Raw genomic sequence first — 26,052 nt, forward strand, 5'->3', positions numbered from 1 at the left:
TATTTTCTAATGTAATTTCTGGTGAGGTTTCAGGATGAACCCATAGAAATCTGCCTAAAAGAATTCATGGAGTAACTCATGATGGAATATCAGTACGAATCCCTTTAGAAATTTCTTGAGGAACCCATGGAAGATTTTTCTTTGTTTTTTTTTATTTGTATTAAACGAGATTTTTAGCCCTACACTAGTTCATCTCGGGACCCACGCTTTACTTCCCTTCCGAAGCAAGAACTCAGTCAAGTGTTCCAACCATCACACCAGGTCCGCTCCCCCCATGGAAGAATTTTTGATAAAAAAAATCACCGAAGGAGTTTCTGTAAGAAATCTTGGTAGATTTTAAGTCCACATTTCTGGAGAAGTTTCTGAAGAAATCCAAAGAAAATTTTCTTACACTAGTTTATAAAGGAATGTCATAAGGTTTTTTTTAAACAATCTCCAAGAAAATTTCGAAAATAATTCCTGGAAGAACTTCTGAAGGAATCTATGCAAGAATTTCTTTAGGATCCTGTGGACGGTTTTCTTGGATTATATGTTTTTGAAAATCCTGGAATAAATTTCTGCATGAACCTTTGATTGTCTTACAGAATCGCTGGAAACATTCTCGTAAGAAAAAAGAAAATCGGGTTACTACAGTGCCTTTTATTCCACTAAGAGTTTGCATCCTTTGACAGATACCTATTTCGACCTAAAGTGTAAGGACGTCTTCAGTGTCTCTTACTTGACTCGACTCGCATTTCATTTTACACGTTTGGTTCATCTTAGAAAAAAAATAAATATTTTATTCTAAGTAGTTTTCATTTTTTTAATTTTATCACTATTTATTTTTATTTTTTAGAAGCATGTAAAAACTTATCTCAGTATTTTCCACCACCACCGAATAATTACATTTTCTACCAACACAGGATAAGTTTACAAAGTTCATGTATTTACATGTGCGCCATACGAGAGTGCTTAGGAGGTAACAATTTGAAGAGCCATAAACTTCCATTGTCTTGATCCTTATTTATCAGCATACAAGGTACTTGTATGTTTATCAATAGACGCTCAGCAACGTCCAATTTCCAAGGTGACGTCACATTTTGCAAAACCTGAATATCCTTTGAAGTAACAGGGTGACCCTCCTCAAAGACATTCCGCAACTTTCGACCTGGAATCGTATTTCAAACCTCTACTCACTGTCCTCTGCGCCTTTCTTACCTTCGCCATACGCACCCTGAACCTCACCTCCAGAGACCGTTTTGTTTTACCTACGTAGACCTTATCGCAATGGGAACAACTGATTTCGTAAACGCCAGCCTTGTTAATGGTGTTAATCGAGTCCTTTGTAGAGCCTAATGAAGTCTTCAACTGATCGCTTCTGCAAGAAAACACTAAATCGATCCCAAATTTTCTGATCCCAGAACGTAAAAAGATGTTCTAGCATACCGGAAGATTGCAGAGCTATTTCAGGAGATCTCAGGAGCGTTTGAGGGGGTTTCAGGGTCCTCTCAGGGGACTTCAGGTATCATAAGATGTCCCAGGAATGCTTCAAGGAACCTCAGGGCAGTTTCATGGAGATTCCAGGGATCGTCAAGGGGTTCCGGGGATTTCTAGTGGGTCTCAGGGGGATTTCAGGAAGGGGTACCAGTGTGTACCAGGAGCGTATAAGGAGGTGTCAAGGGGTTCCAGGGGGTCTCAGGGGCGTATCGAGGGATTCAAAAGATATCAGGGTTTCAGAGTTCTAGCGGCTTGCAGGTGCGATTAAGAAGATCTCTAGGGGTGATTCAAGGGTTCTCAGGGAAGTTTCAAGAGGTATTGGAGGCGTTTCAAAGGATCCAAAGGGGTTTCAGGGTAGTACGTGGAGGTCAGGTCCGAGTTATTGATTTTCGGAGCAGATTTAAGGGGCGTTTTAGTAGCATTTCAAGAAGTTTCAGAGTATTCTTGGCGGGTTTCGGGGGTTTCGGAGGGTTTAAATAATGACCGAGGCCTAAAATGCCTATAAAAGCTCCACACCGCAGAGATCCTTTTTTGAAAATTGTCCATAGTGAACCAAATCATCACCGAAATGCCTGAAATTTTGACAAGAATCTAGTTTTCCCCCAAAGATTGTTATGCAGGTATAGAAGCTAGGATTTTTAAACATATTTGAAATCTGAACTGCCATGATGTGCAGTATATTATCCGCCATATTATGTATAAATAGTAATTCATGTGTAAAAAGAACACTCTAGTATGTGCCCTTTCTTGTAGGTGAAACATAGGAGCAGGCCAGACTTGTCATAACTATGACATACTGTCATTCAAAATCCAAAATAGCTGCACCAAAACTTCACATCCAATAAAAGTCTGCCATCCCTCAGCCCATCAAATAACTGTCGGAAATTCTCAACACCCTCACCGCAAATTGAAATAGCGCGCGGTTCAAGTTGAAGCCTTGTTCCTAGCTGTGGGCCATGTACATACGTGGGTACGTGAACGAATAAGTAATTACCAAACACATTCCACACTGGCACCACATCACATCACATCGCCAACAGCCGGATTCCAATTGGATGAATGTTTAATAGGTAGATGATGTTCTGTGGGATGGGGACGAGAAGAGCCCCAGAACATCCCAGTTACTTCGTCGTTCCAGGTTTACAGGAACAGCATATTTAATTATTCGAGTTAACCACCTGGCTGGGGTATGGGTGGGATGGGATGTTGTTAAGGGTGGATGTTACTGGAGGCACTCAGTATGTAGGTGACGATACCATTGACTGAATATGGATGATTGAGTCTCGAATGAGCAGGGAGCTGAATGCATTTGTTTCCATCTCAGTTGAATTGATCCACGGTGCGATTGGCACAATCCTGGCTGAGGTGTGATTCGAATCCGCAAGTTTTTACTACATGTGATTGCTGATCGAAGAGGGAGCTATAAAATAATTAATTAAAGGAAATAAATGCAGTGAGTTGTACTGCATTTTACTGCATCTAATAAATCTCAATACTTTACTAAGATGCCTGGTCAAATATAATTCTGAACCCAATTAAAAACTCAATTAAAATTTAATTACCTTTATGGCATATCGAAATGAAAATCGTTTTGAAAATGAAAAATAACTGCTTTATTTAATGACGACTAATTTACTTTTCGTGATAAAAATCTTGGATGAATGATCATCTGACGCTAGCGGACCCATTTGATATAATTGGCGTCACGATTTTTTTGTCAGCGATGGTCATCATCCAACCATTAGATCATTAATTTGTGTCAGCTGTTGTGTCCGTTACTAATTGTCGCACAATCTTCTCTTCGTCATTTTGCAGGAATTCTGCCGGAAGCGCTTCGCACAAAATGTGCCCGTTGCTCTGCGACTCAGAAAGAAAATGCCTTGAAGATCATCACCACGCTGTACTACCAGTACCCGGAGCAGTACATGGCTCTCCGTGAGCGATGGGATCCCTCGGGTGAATATCACCGCCGCTTCGAAGAGTACATCGCAGGACTTCAGTTCAACCAGATCGGTAGCAACGGTAACGATCGTCCGGTAAGAAACGACTTCGATCGGGACCAGTCGCAGGTCCTGCTGCAGACGTTGATCCTCTCGACAACCACCGTCGCACCACCACCGCCACCACCACCATCACCTCTACCGTCCCAGAATGCGCTCCCCAATGGACCCGAGCAACCCCGACCCCAACAATTGGCTCCGTCGGCACAGCTAACACAACCGGTAGCACCTGTTTCACTTACTTCTACCACAACCGCCTCCAGTACTTCTACTACTACTTTACCCACTACCACTACTACCTCCACTACTACTGAAGCTGCAACCACTACTACTAGAACTACTACTACCACTACTACCGCGGGGACTACGTCTACCGTTCCCAGTAGTAGTAGCATGACAAACTCGGCGGCGGCAGTGGGAACTACTAGCCGAACGGTAGCCCCCGTGATCAACCCGGTACAGAATCTGGCTCTCAAAATAACTAACGGAGCGTTAAGTATAGTCATGGTAGTTCTTAGAGGCTAACAACAAGTGTAACTCAGTAGATCAGCAGGTGCGAAGCTTTAACATTAGCGCTTTTCTAACTCTCTATGCTTAGTTCTTCCTTTAATCTGTCTATGTCTGTTGTATACGTCCCTGACAAATGCATTTTGGTTAACCTTACAGTAGGTAACACTATGAAAGACTAATAGCATGCTATCGAACAATAAAACTAGTTCTAACCAAAAACGATGTACTGTTGAAGGAAATGCCCTCTTATTTATTCTGCTTCTTCCCCGTCTTGGACTCAATCTCTGCTATCTATGATCGCATACCAGTTTCCTATGAGCTAAATAATTCTTGCAAGTATCTGTGGTACAGGTATGCGGTAATAGAGTCTAACAATTCGCTTCTCTAGAAACTCTAACTACTGTCAATTACTTCAATAACTCAAACATATCTGTAGGGGAGACTGGGGAGACTTGATCCCTTTTTCTTAAATTACCTGAAACTTTAAGAAAAACACAAAACTAGATCCGATTTCCGTACAAAATGGCAGGTAAACATCTATTGCAAGTTAATACACAACAGAAGGCCTTTAAATTATTGTTAAAGTTTTCAAAACTGTGTTTTTATGAAGGCATGTCTTATGATGTATTTTTCAAAAATGGGTGACACTTGATCCCCCTTTGAGCACATGGTTTATTTAAAGGGAAAATAATTCTAGAGTCTTCCTATTCATTTTCTTTTCGAGTTATCTTGTATTTTCGATGAATATGGAGTGTTTGAAATTGTAAGATTTCCTTAAATTTTTAAGGATATGCCGTATTTTCAAAATGGGGAGACTTGATCCCCCTTTTCTTGGTTTGTACGAAAGTTATAATTATCTGACACATTTTATCGTTGAAAAGACTAGAATTCCAAGTAAATAGAGGCTTTCAAATAGAATTTTATTTTTCATATGTATAATGTGTGTGTAATCCTCGAGGGATCAAGTCTCCCCATGACACTGTTGTGTATACTAAGCTGAATTAATTAAAATATGTTAACAACAGCCTTATTTGGATAAATAAGTTTGAATGTATTTCATTCAAACTATGTGCTGTGAAATTTTGACACGATTTGGTTCAATTTTCACAAAGTTATTGAGATTTTTCGGAATCGCCTAAAAGATTTCTGAAAGACTGAAAACAAACCATCAACCGTTGAAAAATAATGGAATGTACAATCGAAATCACTTATAGCCAAAACAAAGTTGTTTGTCCAGGAGAAGTTTTGGAAAAAATATACTAGAAGAAAAATGTTTTTGATTCCGAGCAAATATGGGGGGAACAAGTCTCCCCAGGGATCAAGTCTCCTCAGTCTCCCCTACTATTTCTGAAAATGTTTCCTGGAATAACAATGAACACATGCGCAGCCAATCACATATTGTTCATCATTGTATGAGCAAAATCGTATGTATTCATAAATTGAACCAGAGTTGTATAATTATATGAATATTTGTTGACAATGATTATGTAAATTTGCATTTTATGCCAAATGAATTCTCAATTTCGATTTCGATGATTTCGAAAAATCATACGTTCTGCGTGTCAAGCTGCAAGCCCACTAGCACTGTATATGTGTTTTATTTGAATCGTGAACACTGTTGTTTTTAATCGCATATGAATCTGCTGCCTTCCTTGAGAAATGTTCAAAATTGCTGCAATCGTATACAACTATAAGAATGGTGCATATAGATCGGTTGCGTCCCAGCTGGGTCGTATACGAAGCGAACGTAATCGTAGAGATCGTATATTCATTTTTATAATCGCATTTGATTGTTATTGTACTTTTAATCGTTTATGATTTTGTTTACATCTTTGTATGATGCAGGAGGAAAGGAAGAGTTCAGAAATTTCTCCAATATATACTAGAAATTTCTACAGCGATTTTTTTTAAGATAATCCTCTCGGTACTCTGTTGAAGATTTTTTCTAAGAATTCACCTAAAGATTCTCAATAAATTTTCTTGGAGATCCACCAAGCGTTTCTCAAGAAGTTACTCCTGGTATTCCTCCAGGAATTTCTTCAGAAATTCCTCCAGGAATTTCTTCAGAAATTCCTCCTGAGATTCCTTCTGGAATTTACCTGGGATTCCTTTAAAAATACCCTCAGAGATTAATACAGGAACTAGACTGCAGATTTCTTCAAAAAAGCATGTAGAAGTTCTTTTAGGAAAACTTTCCACGAATTCCTTCTGAATTTTCTTCAGTGATAACTCCAAAAATGTATCTGGAACTCTTTCAGTTTTTAAAGATTTTTTTCAAGAATTTTAGCATCTGGTTCTTACAAACTTCTTTAATTTTCCTTTAAAATCATTCGAATCAATTCTTCTAAGACTTACTTGAGAAATTCTCTCAGAGATTCATGCAGAAATTTCTATAAAGGGTCTGTTTGAAATTGCCCTTGCGATTCTGTCAGATATATCTTCTTAGATAGCTTCAGAATTTTTTTCACGAGTTCTTCTAGAAAATGCACAAAAATTACTGAAGGATGTTTTCAATTCCAGAGAAAATCTCTTAAACATTTTTTTTTAACAAACCCCTGAAAAAACTGCAGAGGATACCTGAGAAGATTCATAGAGAAAATTATTTGAACATTTCTGGAAGAATTCCTGAACTAATTCTAGGAGCAATTTCCGAAGAAGTTTTCGGTGGAATCTCTGGTATAACCTTTAGGAGAATACTTGTAGAAATTTCTCAAGGAATTCTGGAAGAGTTCTGAAAATAATTCCAAGGAAAACCTCATGAAGGAATTTCTGGAGTAGTTTCGAGAAAATCCCTCAACACACCCTTGAGGAGCGAGTGCGTACCAGTAGGGGACTGAAATTGGGAAATCATGAGTAATCAGGATTTTTTATCTGTATTAACGAGATTTTTAGCCGTAGGCTAGTTCATCTCGGGACCCACGCTTTACGTTCCTTCCGAAACGTACCAAAATGAAGTTCTAAAAATCTGAAAAAAAATCATAGTGGCTCAGAAAAAGATGCTTTTTCGTATAAAATCAAAAAATATTGATTTTTTCAAAATTTAAAAACCCTATTGTGAATCTTTAACTTAAATAATGATATATGGTTTGATATGTTTTTTCACTAGATGGGGCTGTAGAATAATTGTTTGTTTTTATAATGTCTCTGTCGTACCATGAAACTATTCAGGTGTTTTCTGCCAATTCTGGTCTAACTTGGCCCGGTAATGTATTTTTTAGTAAGGAATCCTTCGAACAGTCACTGAGGATTTTCTCCTGATAATTTTACACAGTCTCCTTCTGAGGTGAAAATAAAACTACTGTTGCTAATATCGCAAATTAGTGAGAAAATATAAAGGTGTTGTCTTGAATAATTCCGTTCAAATATATGATAGTCATGTATCGAAAAGATTTCTAGCATACATTATCGCACTAGAAGGTACTGATGAAATTTATGTTATGGATACGAAAGTATTCTGCAGTTCCTCCTGATAATCTTTCATGGACTTCTTCTAGAATTTCTGCTATTATCATTGATGGTGCCAGCATTTTCTTTTTTCTTACTCACTCTCCTAAACGTACACGAGATAGATAAAGATAGAAGTGGGGACAGCTCACCTCCTCTCTCATCCCCTCCTTTCTCGTGTATGTTAAGAAGAGTAAGTAAGAAAAAAAGGTGGCTCCACCAATGACTATTATTCATCCTGGAATTCCTCATGAGAAACCCGCAGAAATACGTCCCAGGAATTTCTCCCGGTATTCCACTCAGGATTGTTTCTGGGATCGCCTTAAGCATTCTTCTAAGTATTCCTCCAGGACTTCTTTTGGGAATATTTCAGGAATTCCTCTTTGTATTTCCAAAGAGATGACGCCCCAGATTTTTTCAGGCATTTCTCCAGGATTCTGAATAGAATTCCTTCTGGATCTGCCATTTGAAATTCCTCCTTTATTAATTTATCCCGAGATTCTTTCAGAAATTTCTACTGGTATTTCTTCCGTTTTTTTCCACCAATTTCTTCCGAGATTTCATCGGGGGCTTCCTTACTTTTCTCCAGAAATTCTTTTAGAGATTTCTCCCAGCATTCTTTCATTATTGGAAGCTGCTGGGAATTTTTATTGGTTTCCTAGGTTTCCCTTAGAAATTTCTTCGAAAATCCATTTAGGGAATCTTTCAAGGATTCTTCCAGTGATTGTTTTAGAGATTCTTCAAATAATTCCTTCCAAAATCCCTTCAGATATTTCTCTTGCGATATCTTTACAATACATTCCCAGAGTTCCGTCTAGGATTTGCACCCTGGATTCTATCAAAGGTTGCTCCAGAAAATTTGCTGATTGATTTCACCCAATATTTTTTTTATTAATTTTTTCCGGCATTTTCTTCCCAGGGTACCTTTGAAAAGCTAGAATTCCTCGTGATTTTTTTTTATTTTATTTATACGTACCCGGGTTTCCATAAGCAATTTATTTCGGCATTTATTCTGAATTACTTTCGAGATTTTTTCAATGATCCCTTCAAGGATCCGTTTAGAGATTCCTCGTGGAGTTTGTTTAGGAATTCCTCCTGAAGCTTCGGCGGAGTCTTCTTCTGGGATTTTTCCTGGGATTCCTCCCGGATTCTTTGAGAGATCTATCCTGGTTTTATTTCAGAAATTTCTTAGAATATTTAGTAGGACATCTTTTGAGCATCTTCCAGAGATTACTCCAAGATTCATTTAAGAAGTCTTTCAGGGATTTCTACATGAAATCCTTCAGAGGTTTCTTCGAAATTCTTCTTGGGCTTTCTTTATTGATTCCTCCCAAGATCATTTCAGAGATCCTTTCAAAGATTCTCCCGAGATTCATTTAGGTAGATTCTACCGATATTCCTACTTGGATTTCTCCCGGTTTTGTTTTTTTGTTGATTGCTCCAGGTAATTTTCCCGCGATTTCTGCAAGGACTACTGCATGGGAAAAGAGCCATGTATACTTAAGGAAATATGTCGCTTGAAGCAGGAGAATGTAAAAACCTCATTTAAAAAAAATGCAACGCCATCTACAGATTCGCCCATACGAAAATATCTTGACCAACCGGAAATCGAACACAAACAGCTATTTTAAAGTGATGGAGACGCATGGTCATTCCATACGTATGTACAGCGAACAAGATTTGAAATTTAAAAACAATGCAGCTCAAAAACGGCTTGATGAACATTTCTATTTTTTTGATATGTTATGTAAAAATAGTTAAGCTTTCGTTAACCCTCTAATACCCAATCCCGCCTTTAGACGGGGTATAGTTTAAGCATTTTTGTAATTTTTGTTTCGTGGAAAATCATTTTTTTTATATTTTTGGCTGATGTTTAAGACTGTTCTGTATATCTCAAAATGGTTTTTGGTGTATTTTAAAGCGTATTTACATTTAATTATCATTTCGACATCATAATCGACATTCAGCAGAATTTTACCGAAGTTAAGTTTTACTTATGTTCGGTTAAGATAAGGTATGTTGTCGAAGCTTGATATTTTTGACTTTTTTTATTTTTCTATTTTTTGATATTTTAACTGCTGAAATGCTACAAAAATCCTTTTGAATGAAAGCTCATAATATGCGAATCGATTTCAGAATGCAGACAGTAGAATCAATATTTAATATACTTTCGACTAAGACGTTTAATACAAAATTTTGAAAAGAATTAAGGAGAAACCGTACTTCTGGAAATAGCTATGTCGAATCTCCAAGGAAGTATTTGTACATTAGAAAATGGCTAGCTTACATAATATAATTAAGACATTTATTACAATATCGCCCAAGCCTTCGCGACCCACCAAAAATCAGTTCGTGACTCACCAGTGGGTCGCGACCAGGGATGCCATATATACAGAATTATCTGTATTATATAGATTTTTGACCATCCGTACAGATTTCATTTTATATGAAACTAGCTGTCCCGGCAAACGTCGTACTGCCTGCCTACTGTGTTTTTTGACATGCAGCTCCATGGGGACGTCCCCGGCGAAGTCATCTGTATGGGAGCCCCCCGTTCCAGAGACCGGAGAGGTCCCGTACCAAGCTAAGAACCTTCCCCGGCCCCATAAATACCCATATACAAAATTTCACACCGATCGGTCCAGTAGTTTCTGAATCCATAGCGGTCAGACAGACAGACAGACAGACAGACAGACAGACAGACAGACAGACAGACAGAAATTCATTTTTATATATATAGATACAGATTTTTGAGCTGGAGGGGCAATTTTATTTTTGTATGGGATACAGATATTTCACCCAAATTTTGTATGGGATACAGATTTTTGAAAATAGTGATACAGATTTCTTTTTAAATCATCTGGCATTCCTGGTCGTGACCCTCTCTCTCTCTCTCTCTCTCTCTCTCTTCTTGGCGTAACGTCCTCGTTGGGACAAAGCCTGCTTCTCAGCTTAGTGTTCTATGAGCACTTCCACAGTTATTAACTGAGAGCTTCCTCTGCCAATGACCATTTTGCATGCGTATATCGTGTGGCAGGCACGAAGATACTCTATGCCCAAGGAAGTCAAGGAAATTTCCTTTACGAAAAGATCCTGGACCGACCGGGAATCGAACCCGTCACCCTCAGCATGGTCATGCTGAATACCCGTGCGTTTACCGCCTCGGCTATATGGGCCCTGACCCATACTTTGAGAAACGCTATTCTAGAGTGGAACTGTCGTAAGCCACATTGAATTCATAGTTCCTTAAAACTGGTTTACTGGCACTCCGAAACAAATAAGCACAACCACAAGAATAAAATTACATTAATAGGATCTGCACAGTGGGATGGGGATTACTTTTCCAAAAATGTTCATCTACAATGCTCTTCTGGATTCAAATTACATAAAAAGAGATACATCTCAGTTTGAGCTAAAAATATGAATATTAGAAGATTGCGCAAACGCTTGAAAGTTGAATTTCAAGAAATTCTCATATTTCAAGCTTGTTTCGTGAAACTTTTTTCAAATTGACTTTCGCATGAAATTGTAGAACATTTTTTTTTTCAAAAATATCGGAAGATATAGGCTTTCGAGATTTCCTCTATTTTTTTCTTCTTTTTACTTAAAGTTTGAGCTTCAGAGCAAGCTAACATTCCAACTGCTTGACTAATGTCAAATCGTTTAGCGTGTTTTTGGGGATTTTTTTTCCAAAATATTTTGAATTTTTTTCATCATCATATAAAAACAGTCCAAAAACGAGTGTTTTACATAAAAAATGACAATAGGGGTATTCACTAAACAGATTAAATTGCTGCGTAAGCCATGATTTTCTGCTTATTTGAAATGTTTCTTGATTTTGCGAATGAAACAATCAAAGTTTGCCTTGGTGATTGCGACGTTTAATCAGTTTAATCAGTTTACACTGTTTAGTGAATCCCCTTAATTTCAGCAAAATTTCGATTGTTCCGTGCTTAGTTTTAGACGTAAAATAATAAAAAAAGTTATTTTTAAAAATAATATGGAATTCTTAAACTTCCATGTTAGGAGTGTTCTGAATTAAAAAATATGTTCATGTTCAAAATGCAAGAAAAAAAAAACGCCACTGTGTTTTGTATCTCTATATATGATGCTCAGTATCTGGTTTTGAATAAAAACTGCCTATAAATAGTCCTTAACTTTTATGTTACGTGGAAAAAATCATACATATCGTATTTTAGCAAATTTTGGTGAAAATTATCATGAAAATGAATACAGCTCGTGCTCCATTATCCGGAGCCAGGCTCTGAAGCTTCCCAAACAAATATCTGACAAATGGAATGATGAAGCGATTTAAATTTTGACTTTATCAAGGTACAGGTTTAGTGATTTCATAAGAGTTGTAGAAAATGTTGCCCAGAATAACCATAAACTAATTTCAAGACCTCGATGTACCAAAGAAAACCATTAAATTTTGTGTGTCCACTCCAGTACCCAATAATATTCATCGTCGTGTATTTTTTTCCGTGCAAATTATTTCGCATGTGACACCAATCTGACAGTAAAGGATTAAACATAAATTACGTGATTGGGTATCGAGGATATTTCACAATCTGCGAACTGGACTGCGGAAAAACGCGAACATGACGTTGCAATAACTTTGTCAAAGACAAAAATTCCGTAACTTCGCTGCTCTTCAAAATGATATGTTCCTTTTTTCATTACCAACGGCCCCTTGAAAAAGTTTTTTTTTCTCAATAACTATTCAAGTTTTGATTCTAAAATTTTATTCTTTGAGTTTCTAATAGTTTAATCATATTGTCTTTTTTAAGAAGGAAATTATCGAAATGACTCCCTCTAAGCAGAATGACCCTAGGAATATATTTTTTAACATTTTATGAATCATCCACAGTGTATTAAACAAAATTTCAAAACATAGTCGAATGAGTGTTATCAGTTTTGTACCATTCTATTCTGCCCTCTAATATTTATCAATTGACAGATACGCGAATTTTGAGCACCACTTAAAATCTTCTCCAGTGGGATAATTGAAACTGATTACACTCATTCGCTGAAAAACTTATTGAGAAGAAACCTTTTTCAAGGGGCTGTCTGTAAAAACGTAACGTTTCTTGGGTAGTAACGGAGTTACAGACTTGGTGTCCTTAACAAAGTTATTCAAAACTATATTTTCTACAACTCTTCTAAAAACACTAGCCTTATATTTTGAAAAATGCAAAAAAAACAAATTTCTATCTCACTCTGAGAGGGGGATTGATCAGTTTTCTCAATTGTTGAAAAAGCGCATTATCGTAGTAAAGTGATCAATTCACCTTAAGCTACAGTACTTACATCAATAATCAAGAGATATGAAGCCTGTCCACGTTAAATTTCGGACACCAAATCGTTGGTATCACAAGCAATCCAGTGGCAAAATATGCAAATGTCGATGCTTTCTGCTTAATTCAATCCTTAATCTGGAATAAAAGCTTTAGTTCATTCAGATCGGTTCATGTCCGGCAAAGTTATGACGTTTTCAAAAAATGTGATGAAAATGATTTTTGTAAAAATGCGATAAAAATATAAGAAAGTGCAGTCCGGCAACATAAAAAATAAATTGTATTGTTTCTCCAACTATTCCTGAAGTGGATTTATTTTGACATACTAGTCCTGGCGAATTACTTACGAGATAAAAGATGTTTATTTTTACAACCAGAATCAAGATTGATATTATTATTCGCACAATAAGGATGACAAAGAAAGTGATTTTTCGTATGCCTCTTAAACCAGAGATGGTATGGCAAGAATATGAATCTCTAGGACCAAAAATTGCCACTTTGAAGTAGCATCAGCCTTCCTGTACCAAAACATGTTCATGTTTTGATTTATCGCTGTGAGTTTTCAAAAATCTATCGAATCACGTCAATCTATTTATATAATGAGCGAAAAAGTTCAAATTTCATGAATTTTGAATTGTGCATAATTATACTGAAGTTATGATTGTATGAATTCTTTCGGTTGGAATCAAAAGTATAAGCTATGAGAAACATTCAAGAACAAAAAACATACCAGAAAACGCATATCTGTGAGAATAAGCAAGTAAATATGAAAAATAGGGCCTTTAAATTTGAGATTTCGATCAGATCACTACAATGTCTCTACTGATGCCATAAACTAAAGATATACCTAATGTACATTTTTCAATTTTTCTACGACCATAACTTCATGTTTGAGTGATATTTGATTTGAAGTTGGTGACACCGTTTTTGAGATTCTGCAGTTTTAGGTGTCCGAAATTTAACGTGGACAGGCTTTAAATCAACATGTCCTGGATGATGTTTACAAAGGGAACCGAATATGTGAGTGTACGGGTTTAAGTAAATAATTGATCATTTATTGTTAACCTAAACTGAAAGCCTCACATTCCATAGGCATTCGTCTCACTCAACGCCACAGTTTGATACACGATGGTCAGCACCATCATCCAATCCAACCGTTCGCTGATTGGTGCTAGCCATCACCTACCATTGCTGCTGCTGCTGCTGGGTAGAGCTTGACCACCACGAGAAGTCCGCACTCGAAACCGCATCCGTATAAAGCTTTTGTTGTTCCCTTTTGTGAGGTGGTGCTAGGTACTGCAGCATGTAGCCGTTCGACCAGCAAAGAGCTTGCACCTGTTATGTTTGGTTGGTCGGTCGACGGTCAGCACGTTGTTGGTGAACTCCGTATTGCATACATCTCAGCGTAAACTCGGTGTGTTCTGTGGGTGTACCTCCTCTCAGCGAAACTGAATGCGCGTCATCGTAGCTCTGTGACTAATGGGAGTGTACTTGGGGGTGTAGATACCTACATGTTTACAACAACGCGCCGGGTTGAATTATACCAGCCTGCATTGTGGCTTCTTGCTACCGCTAGGAGAGCGAGATGCAATGGATTTGGGAAGGATCCGTCGAACGGAAGGTAACAGCAGCACACCGATGTGCTGACTCAACGTACTCTATTAATTTGTGTTTCTAGATAGATATACATTTCGAATTGTTTGAGTTGGATGTTGGAGCACCTGGTTAGTGCAACAGAGCACTCACATGTACCTACATCGTACGTAGCTATATGGGGCTGTGGTTTTCTGTTTGTTGAACGTGGCGCCCGTTTCGTTGATTTGTTAACATTCGCACGCGGTCCTTGCTTCGCAACACCGGCATCCAGCAGAATGAAGTGCATGGGCGGTCAGTGTGTAATTAATTTTCCCGGAATAATCCTTGCATTGTTCGGCGTTCGTTGGTTCGCGTGGGATTGTTGTAGATGGTTTATGGGATTGTACCAGATAAGAGATAATTAACCAACGAACAAGGGGGCTTCAATCGGATTTCGATAACACAAATAATGCTTGTATGAAATGTAATAATAACCACTAATTGGCAGTTAATGCTTTCGGAAGTAGGACTTATTGTTTGCCTGCCTCATTTTCCGCTCTCTGTAATTACACCATCCTTGCATCCCTCTTGTAGCTTCCATCGTGGATGTTTGATCGCCGGCCTCAGGAACAACAATCACAACAACTTCAACAGGTGCAACAATCCACCTCCACCAACACAGTCCAATCACGTCCGAGTCAGCTAGTTGCAAACGGCGCTCAAAATTCTGATCAATCGAACGGGAGTCAAAATTTCAACCGCCCCTTGAATTTGGCCGAGCCGGATGCAACGACGACGGCCCGGACAACACCATTGATCACCACCACTAGACTCATCCTCAGACCGGTCGACGGTTTAGATTTCTCCACAAACACGGTAGATTTAGCACATTACAAAATTTATCCTACTTTTAGCTCTTGTAAATGCTTTAGAGCGGCCTTCCCAACTGTAAACTTTAACCGTGTTTGCCATAGTTTGCTTTCAGCGTAGCTTTTGAAGCGTTTAAAACATTTCTGGTTTTATTGTGGTTTTGAAGCAGTTTCAAAGTTGCATTCATAGCTTTTTCAAGCCTTTGAAACTGTTTTAAAACAATTTTCGATTGTTCTGTGCATAAATATTCCATGTCTATAGGGAATCTAATAGAAAAGGATCATTTTTGCGTAGAATGACAGCCAAAATAACACCAGAAATGTCATAAGGTCAGATTTTTTTAAATCCATAATTCAAACCATCCAACCAACAATCTTTCCCGCGTTCGTTTTAGCGACCCACGGTGGGCACACTTGGCAATCGATTCGGAGGTGAAGATCCAAGTACCGCCAGTGGATCGTCAGCGGCGGAATTCGGAACGACGGCACCAAGTCCGGCCGCAACCGTACGACCAACCACGCGACCAGTCGTACGGCAGACGACGTCACGCATCGTGACACCACGGCCAACACCGAACAGATTCGTGAGTATCGAGGGTGGTGGGATGACGGGCTCGGACTAATGCATACTAATCTAGGTTAAGAACTCTTTCCCAAGCACATGCACAATATCTCACGAGAACAGAACAAATGTGTTTAAGGCATTTCAGGTTAATTCTATTCATTTTCATAGTACAACTTTATTCTGGAGGTTTTTTATTCGATGAACTGCTTTACCTATTCTACCAGTCATATTTCATTACATTTGATGAGTTTCGTACCAAACCATACAGCATCTTAGAAAGAAATCATGTGAATGCCAAGTCATTAAGTTTACTGTTTTTGGAACATTAAACAATAGTTCAAGATTTTTTTTGGATTATGTGAAGAAGAAGTTTTTTTTTAAATTAGACGGTATCTATGAAGGTTAAGAATGTAGTAGGTATGTCATTTCCACAAGATAGTTTATAGAAAAATTTCCTATGCTTCTTACAGATGAGCCAGTGCGTCATATCCAGTTAATTTTTCCTTGTGGGAGTATAATGAAATGATGAAAGTAATTTGCAGACTTGAAGATTTGATGTTGTAATTATCTACGAATACTTTATGAATAAACTAAATAAATATAAAAAGATCATACTCGGTAAACCGGAGTCACGTTATTCAGCTTCCCAAATATAACTGGAGAACGACTGATACATAACCAATTGATCAACCTAAAATGAAATTTTGAGAATATTCGATTCACTTTATGGAAAGCTACAGCTACTTGAATGTTTTATTAAGTGAAAATTTTGGCTGTCCCGATAATTTTGTATATCGCCTGTGTATATAAAGTTTCTGTCTGTCTGACCCTTATGGATTCTTGCTGTAATTCCCTTTATAAGTTTAGCAAGAATCCTTCTATTTTTTTTTCTTTGAAATTCTCCAAGGATATCGCCAGAAATTTCTTTGTGCATCCTTTTAAGATTCATCATAAATTTACTGGAATCTCTTTAGAAAGAAGATTCTCTCAGCATTTAATAGAATAATTTTAGCAATTGCTCATCTCTTAGCCTCTTTTCAGAATGCATCCCTGTCCGTCCATAAATTTGTTCAGAAATTCCTCCAGGTATTCCCCCAGATTTTATTTCAGAAAATTCTCAAGAAATTCTCAAAAGATTTATCTACAAACTGATCCACGGGATCCCTTAAAAAATTTGAGGAGATTAGTCTGAATGTTCCTTAGGGTTTCTTTTTTAATAGTTTCTTCAGATATGAGTCATAGCATTGCTTGAGATTTATTCAGATCTTTACTCAAGGATTTATTCATATTTTTTATCCATAGATTCTCTCAACATTTGCAGCAGAAATTACTCCAAATTTTATTCAATAATACTGAACAGGATTTTCAAGAAATGTTTCTATGAATACCTGCAGCGATTTCCCCAGTTCTTTCAGGTATTATTTTTTTGTTTGCGATTTCTGAAGATATTTTTGAGAGATTCTTTCCAAAATTTCTCAATGGATTTTCTCGGAATTACTTGTAGACTTCCTCCTGAAGTCTCTCAAGATTTGTTTCAAAGAAGATTGATGGTATCTAATGTGTTTCTTCGCGTATTCTCCTAGGCATTTATGCAGAAGTTAATCAAGAGATAACTTTAGAAATTGCTTCAGCATTTTGTGTCCAAGAATTTTTCCGAAAAAGAAATACTAGAATTTCTTCTCATGGTTTCCAAAGGAATCACCTCCTCGCCTCCTACCTCCTCGCGGTACCGGCCGGAAACTAAGAGAAACCTTAGGAAAGATCGGGTAACCAACCCCGGTGGGAACTTTGGTCGTAGGCTGACAGGGAAGGGGGGTTTGCTTCGGTAAACCTGAGCGTCTGGTGCGAACGTTTAGAGGTAATCATACCATCTACCAGAGCTGCGGCAACACACGCGAGCTGTGAACAGCTGTCATCGTGATGGGTGATATGCAGAGGCGCGTGATCGGTTGGTGGTCGATCGACGAAAGAATGTGCAGGTTGAGGATCAACGGCCGATTCTTCAACTTCTGCATAACAAACGTGCACAGCCCACACTCCGGAAGCACTGATGATGACAAGGACGCATTTTACGCGCAGCTCGAATGCGAGTACGATCGCTGCCCAAGCCACGACGTCAAGATCATCATAGTAGATTTAAACGCTCAGGTAGGCCAGGAGAAGGAATTCAGACCAAAACGATTGGAAAGTTCAGCGCCCACCAGCAAACGAACGAAAACGGCCTACGACTCACTGATTTCGCCGCCTCCAAAAATATGGCCATACGTAGCACCTTTTTCCAACACCGCCTCCCTTATCGTTACACCTGGAGATCACCACAGCAGACGGAATCTCAAATCGACCACGTTCTGATTGACGGACGGCACTTCTCCGAATTGTCGACGTCAGGACCTATCGTGGCGCCAACATTGACTCCGACCACTATCTGGTGATGGTTAAACTGCGCCCAAAACTCTCCGTCAACAACAATGTACGGTACCGGCGACCGCCACGGTACAATCTAGAGCGACTGAAACAACCGGATGTCGCCTAAACATACGCGCAGAATCTCGAGGCCGCGTTTCCAGACGAGGGCGAGCTCGATGAGGCCCCTCTAGAGGACTGCTGGAGTACAGTGAAAGCAGCCATCAACGACACAGCCGAGAGCACCATCGGGTACGTGGAACAGAATCGACGGAACGAATGGTTCGACGAAGAATGCAGATCGGTTTTAGAGGAGAAGAACGCAGCAAGGGACTCGACAGAACGTGGAACGTTATAAACAGAAGCAGAAACAGCATACCCGCCTCTTTCGGGAGAAAAAGCGCCGCCTGGAAGAAGCGGAGTGTGAAGAAATGCTGTGCTGTGCCGTTCCCAAGAAACACGGAAGTTCTATCAGAAGCTCAACGCATCCCGCAATGGCTTCGTGCCGCGAGCCGAAATATGCAGGGATAAATACGGTGGCCTCTTGACGGACGTGAGGTGATTGAAAGGTGGAAGCAGCACTTCGATCAGCACCTGAACGGCGTGGAGAACAAAGACACGGGAGACCACGGCAACGGAGGAAACGACGACGCCAGTGCAGCTGAGGACGGAAATGAACCAACATCCACGCTGAGGGAAGTTAAGGATGCCATTTATCAGCTCAAAACCAACAAAGCAGCTGGTAAGGATGGTTTCGCAGCTGAACTTATCAAGATGGGCCCAGAAAAGTTGGCCACCTGTCTGCATCGGCTGATAGTCAGGATCTGGGAAACCGAACAGCTACCGGAGGAATGGAAGGAAGGGGTAATCTGCCCCATTCACAAGAAAGGCGACCATTTGGAATGTGAGAAATGCAGAGCGATCACTATTTTGAATGCTGCAAACAAAGTGCTATCCCAGATCATCTTTCGTCGAGTTCGTGGGAAGTTATCAAGCCGGCTTCATCGACGGCCGGTCGACAAAGGATCAGATCTATACCGTACGGAAAATCCTCCAGAAATGCCGTGAATACCAGGTCCCAACGCATCACCTGTTCATCGACTTCAAAGCGGCATACGACAGTATCGACCGCGCAGTGCTATGGAGAATCATGGACGAAAACGGCTTTCCTGGGAAGCTGACTAGACTGATTAAAGCAACGATGGACGATGTGCAAAACTGCATAAGGGTTTCGGGTGAACTATCCAGTTCATTCGAATCTCGCCGGGGACTGAGACAAGGTGATGGATTCTCATGCCTACTCTTCAACATCGCTCTGGAAGGTGTGATGGGACGAGCCGGGCTCAACAACCAGGCAACGATTTTCACAACATCCGGTCAATTTGTGTGCTTTGCGGACGACATGGACATTATCGCTAGAACATTTGGAACGGTGGCAGAGCTGTACACCAGCCTGAAACGCGAAGCAGCAAAGGTCGGACTGGTGGTGAATGCCTCAAAAACAAAGTACATGCTGGTAGGCGGAACCGAACACGACCGGATCCGTCTGGGTAGTAATGTTACGATAGACGGGGATACTTTCGAGGTGGTGGAGGAATTCGTCTACCTCGGATCCTTACTGACGGCTGACAACAACGTGAGCCGTGGAATTCGGAGGCGCATCATCAGCGGAAGTCGGGCCTACTACGGGCTCCAGAAGAAACTGCGGTCGAAAAAGATTCACCCACGCACCAAATGCGCCATGTACAAAACGCTAATAAGACCGGTGATCCTCTACGGGCACGAGACATGGACCATGTTCAAGGAGGACCTACAAGCACTCGGAGTTTTCGAGCGACGCGTGCTAAGAACGATCTTCGGCGGTGTGCAAGAGAATGGTGTGTGGCGGAGAAGGATAAACCACGAGCTCGCTGCGCTTTACGGCGAACCCAGCATCCAGAAGGTGGCCAATGCCGGAAGGATACGGTGGGCAAGGCATGTTGCAAGAATGCCGGACAACAACCCTGCAAAGCTGGTGTTTGCAACTGATCCGGTTGGCACAAGAAGGCGTGGAGCGCAGAGAGCACGATGGGCGGACCAGGTGGAGCGTGACCTAGCGAGCATTGAACGCGACCGAGGATGGAGAGCGGCAGCTACAAACCGAGTATTATGGCGTACTATCGATGATTGTGTCTTGTCTTAAATGTGATGTGGCGCTGTCCATAAACTACGTAGACTTTTTTTCGGCCATCTCAGACCCCCCCTCCCCCCTCGTAGACTTTTGTTCATACAAAATTTTCGAAATTTGTATGGAGCGTAGACTTTGGCCAGACCCCCCGTCCCCCCTAAGAGTCCACGTAGTTTATGGACAGACCCTGTTGAACAAATAAATGTATATATAAGAAAATCCTTATTAGAAGATAGTTTTGATGAAACTGCAAGAGCAAATTCTAAAAATAAAATCCACGAATGATTTTTTGCTGGAATCACTGAAGCAATTTCTCACAGATCGCTTGAAGAAATCATAGCAAGAATTTCCGAAGCATTCTACCCAAGAAACATGCAGGTTAAATAAGAGTTACGGCAGCGCAAATTTTGGTTGAATAGAAGTTTATTTGACGAAATTCCAACACTAAAATAGAAATTTAAGATGGAATCCCAGCAGGAATTTCTGAAGAAATGTTCAGTTTAGTTCCTTTCGAAATCGTAGGAAATATTTTTAACTGAAACCATGAAAAAATAGAGAAACTTTTCGGTGGAATTTCTGAAAAAAAAAACATATTTGGCGATTTATAGGTCAATTCCAGTTGAAAATCTTCCATAAAATTCCAGGAGGATTTTCTTATAATTTCAGAAATTGGACGAATTTCTGAATGAAAAATCCTTAAGAAACTTATAAATAAACAACTGCAAATATCGCAAGAAAAAAATATGAGATATTTCCAAAGAATTTTTATTATAAATTTTCTGGAAAATTTTTTGATAAATTTCTTAAAGAATGGTAATTTCTGTGGAGGAGTTATTCGTGCCGAATGCCGAATAAATTTAGGGTATAATTGGAGGAATATCTGAAGGAATGCCTTCATGAACTCCTACGGGAACCAATGGAGGAATTCCTACCTGAATCACTGAAAGTAATAATGCTAGAATTTCCGAATGGATCCCTAAATAAGAATTTGGACACATTAATGTGGGAATTTTCAATAGGTTTCCTAGGGAAATTGCTGAACAAATCACGGTGGCCTTTCTGGAGACATTTTTATTTACGAAACCACTGGAAGAATTTATTGGACAATCTTTGGAAGAATAAAAAAACTGTAGGAACTTGTGAAGGAATCTTTAGAAAAATTTCCGATGTTTTTGAATGAATCCCTGGAAGATTCTCTAAAGTAATTCAGAAGCAACCCATAATAATAAAACTAAAAAAAATCTTGGATAAATTCATGAGGGAATATCCGAAGCAAATCTGAATCAAATATTCTCAAATTTTCACTGTAAGTGCATCAACTAGTTGTGCATCAGTGGTTCAAATTTCAAAAAGATCGGGCCATTCTCCACGAAGTTATAAAGATTCTTGAAAAAGGTAAAATTATTCGATAGCCAACTTTGAGCTGTTATATCTCCGGATTCAATGAACCGATTGAAATTAAATTTTGACCATTTATGACTTATATAATGAACTCTGGAAAACATTTGACTTTACTTGAAATTTTCAACAAGAGACAAAATTATAGCGATTTTAATTTTTTCACGATTTTTTAGTAAATTAATTTTTAATATGCATTCTATAACTTTTTCAATTTATTGGTGGCTATATTGTTACTTTCCTGCAAAACAAATTTATATATAAGTCAATTAGAGGGAAATTAAATGAACTATAATTTGCATCTTGAATTTTGAAACGATGTTGATATTTTGAAAAATTTGGTGTTTTATTAGAAAAATAGTCTAATCGTTTTAATTTTTTCCCGTGTTAAAAATATTAAGTTGAGTCAATGGTTTTTCATAGCTCATTACATAAGTCATATATAGTCAAAATTTCATTTCAATCGGTTCATTGAATGCGGAGATATAACAGCTCAAAGTTGACTATCGGATAATTTTACCTTTTTCAAGAATCTTTATATCTTCGTAGAGAATGGCCCGATCTTTTCTAATTTTGGACCACTGATACACATCTAGTTGATGAGCTTCCAGTAAAAATTTGAGAATATTTGATGCATTTTTCGAAAAGTTACAGCTAGTTGAACACTTTTTGAAAAGTGAAAATTTTGCCTGTCCCGATCATTTTGTCTATCCCCTGTATGTGAGTTTTTACAGACAATACAAAAATCGGAAATTTGAAACAGAAAATGTAATGCAGAAGGTAGACCATAGAAGCGAGCAAGATTTGGAACTTTAAACTGTCAATTTGTTATATGTACTAAGGTATCATTGGATATACCAATGTGGTGCGAAATTCATATTTAAATAGTCACTTCCATTGAGAAACGATCTACCCCTATTTCATAGTTACATATAATCATTAGGCCGTCCCTTATTTAGCATTAGCATTAGCATTAAGCGAGTCGCACAAATTCGTAGGTGGTACAGTCCTAGACCGCTGTAATGAGGGTTGCCTCCTTCCCGTCCGAACCAAAGCACAAAGATTTGGGACTAATCTCTGACTCTTAGACAAGACTGCCGCAATCCTCCAATGGTCGAGCACTGTCCTGGCCACGTCCTTGCGACTGCTGAGGAATGGGAAAGGATGGTTAGTTTTGGACACCTATGAAAAATGTAGACAACTCTACGATCTCTCAGGCCTAGGTGTCACGGGAATTAGAGTGTTGTTAGTGGAAGGGTAAACTCCAAAGGATACGCTTGGTTAACGTTCAGGCACACCATTGTTAGACTGCTTCGAATCAGTTGTATGCCCAATTCATCCTGGTTTTCTCGTCATATTGTTGGCATTTGGTTGAATTACTAGATTCTTCGGTTGATAATCTGAAATATAAAATAATATTAACATCGTACGTCAAATAAGCTACATATTAGTGATACGCTCGCCACAGTTACATATTTTTAAAATCTTATTTATATCGTACAATACATTTACCTGAATCCTGCTGAAATAAAATGTTAATTAGCAGTACATTGAAACACAAATACAAACACAAGGAAAAGAGCATCAAACTTTGATCTTGGAATATTTAAAAATACGGTAAATATCAAGATCAAAATTTGATTTGGTAGATCTTACACCGCAACGCACCATTCTAAGGTGATCTACCCAGAGTAGAGATATCGCAAATCTAAGCACATTTTTGGCCCTTTAGGGTCCTAAAATCACCGGTTTTAGTGAAACAGCGTATTTGTTTTGTCGATAAAAATTTCATGTTTTTTTGGTCCCATACAATTTTTGACAACTTTAAGCCCCTTGAGGGACCACTTAGCCTTGAGATACGGATTTCAAATTTTGACACGATCATTTTTTAGCTAAAACGATCATTTTCCACTAACGAACTTATAACATTTTTAAATTTTGCAAAATAAGGGACGGCCTAATAATCATCCAACTTTTTTGATGCATTTCATACATTTCTGAATATTGACTTCAATAATGGAACACAAACAGAACGATCTGACTGAAAGCACTTTTCGAGACAAGTGCTTTTCCATTAGGAGGCTCTGTAAATATAAGAATAATTCTCTTGCATGCTCTTCAAACTTTCAACGGGAACCGGATATCGACACAGTCAGTGAGTGAAACTTCCACCAACTGTGCTCGATGCAGTATCCTGGCCATCTTTTCCCAAAAGATTTCGTTGTACAGTAGGTAACTGAATACACGTGGTGGTCATCTCGCCTGGTGGCACTCCAAACGGCAACTGCAAGACTTTGCCCCCCTTCCTAGGTGCCACCAAACTTCCTCGTCAAGGGTAATGCAAATTCGTCGGTGCTGGATCTTTCCAAGTCTGCGCCACGAGCCATCCAGTGATTGTCGGTTATTTTCCACACAGGAACACTACAATTCGCAGCAATACTATAACTGTGGGTGGAGAGGATGCTGGTCGGGTTATTATTATCACTACTAGCAGATAGTAGTGATGGCATCACGCATTCGACCAGGACGACCGACGACGACGACGACGACGGACAGTTTTGGAAGTCCGGAAACCGCTAGCCAGCCGAGCCGTAATGCCATTAGAAGTTACCGACGTCACCTGCTGCACCATCCACAACTTGGAGCTTGGAGTGTGTGTTTGTCGTTCGTGGAGCAGTTGGTGCTCCACGGGAAATTCACAGCCATTTCATAAACCGAATTTACTACTGTACTTAGTTTGCTAGGAACTTTTTCTGTTACAATATGGAGAAGGGCATTTGGGACAACAACCAGATAGAGATGAGTATTTGATTAGTATCTAATGTAATTACTTATGTCAGATGAGAGGTAGTTTAAGAAGCTACTTTCGAACGTAGAATTTAGTGCGGTAAGCACTGAGTCACGCAATGTACATGTCAACCGACTTCAAGTTGGGACTGAAAATGTATTATTTGAAGATAAGTAAAAATTGCTTAAAATGAAGTTTTGGGTGTTTTTATTTTTATTTTTCTAAATTATATTTGTCATTGCTAATTTGAACGATTACACAGCGCAACATTTTTTTGTCTCAAGAGCAAACTTAAGTGTCTCCGAAGGTTTTTGGTCCGCTGAATCCGAATCCGGGCTCAGATTTGCCCCAACACGTCACAATTTTGAGCTATACCTCAATTTATATGGCAAAATATGCGATTTTGGGCTTTTTTGACTTCAAGCCATTAAGCATGGAAATATTTTTTTGAGCATTCAAAAGGTACATTTGTCAATTAACATCTAAATTAACGACTCATGCAAAGTATTTCGTTTTACCTAATCAAATTTAATAGATTTAAGCATTTTATGTTAGTATGAAAACTTGCATGCAACTTTTGGAGGGTGACTTGTATGGGAAATATCGTACCTAACTTAAATTACTTAAAACTATCAAAATCGATTTGGTAAAACAAAATATTTTGCATGAGTCGTTAATTTAGATGTTAATTGACTAATTAACCTTTTGATTGCTCAAAAAGTTGGCATGAGAACTGATTCGAATAAACTCGAATGCTTTAAGAAGTTTTGCACTAAGTCTATCGTTGTTGTAGTAAGCTGCTGGTTAAGGTGTTCTGCATTTGCTTTATGCTTGGTGCGGCCATTGTTGGATCCGTTGTAAGCTATGCTTATAGGGCACTACGCGTCGTGGTTACTAAGACATTATTTTTCTCCACAAGTGCCTTCCAGCACTCCTTCACGAACTTCTTCTGGAATTCACAGGGAGTTCTTCCGGCGTTTATTTAGGATTTCTTCAGATGATCTTTCTGGATCACTTCCTGGAACTTGTTCAGAGATTCTGAAACAGGTTCCATATGGAATTCCTTCAGAAAGTCTTCCCGACATTCTTCCAGGGATATCTCCATGAATATCATGCGTGTTTCTTCCAGAAACTCCTGCATAGATTTTTTTATGATTGTTTTTAGATACTTTAAGGAACGCCCTCTAGGATTCCTTCAAGTACTTTTTGGGATGCCTCCAGCAGCGTCTTTACAGAATTCTCAGGAGGTTCTTCTGGAACTCGTCCGGGAACTCTGTGCGGGATCTTTACACGAGATCCAACCAGGCACTGCTTTCAGGATTTCTTCAGGAAGTTCTTCCTGGATTTCTCTAGGAATTTCAAGTTTGCCACTCCATTCACCATATAATGCGAATTCTGCTAATGAATACGTTTTCATCCTGTTTCGATTTGTCAAGGTTACCTCCCATACGAATTGTACACACGAACAAACTGGACGCTGGTCAGTTATCGCCGTAGAGCAGTTGCTTTCCAGTTAAGCCTTTCTTTTCATCGTCTTCGATAATGTCGATGAGCTCATCG

At 39.1% G+C, this 26,052-nt stretch overlaps 1 protein-coding gene across 31 annotated transcripts in view; it reads left to right on the forward strand.

Moving 5' to 3' along the window:
* LOC109621340 (uncharacterized protein DDB_G0290587) overlaps positions 1–26,052 on the forward strand; it is a 118,891-nt gene that overhangs the window by 84,402 nt on the left and 8,437 nt on the right. For 22 of the 31 annotated variants that reach the window (XM_062849596.1, XM_029870963.2, XM_062849602.1 and 19 more), the window contains 3 exons: positions 3,292–3,932; positions 14,897–15,178; positions 15,567–15,755. In XM_062849596.1, coding sequence (XP_062705580.1) covers positions 3,292–3,932; positions 14,897–15,178; positions 15,567–15,755 — 1,112 coding nt within the window. Of the gene's footprint in view, positions 1–3,291; positions 3,933–14,896; positions 15,179–15,566; positions 15,756–24,120; positions 24,974–26,052 lie in introns of those variants that run through there. The other 9 variants (XM_062849610.1, XM_062849611.1, XM_062849612.1 and 6 more) reach the window with 6 other exon arrangements.

Source organism: Aedes albopictus, chromosome 2, assembly GCF_035046485.1.
Source record: "Aedes albopictus strain Foshan chromosome 2, AalbF5, whole genome shotgun sequence".
In the NCBI taxonomy this organism is placed as follows: Eukaryota; Metazoa; Arthropoda; class Insecta; order Diptera; family Culicidae; genus Aedes; species Aedes albopictus.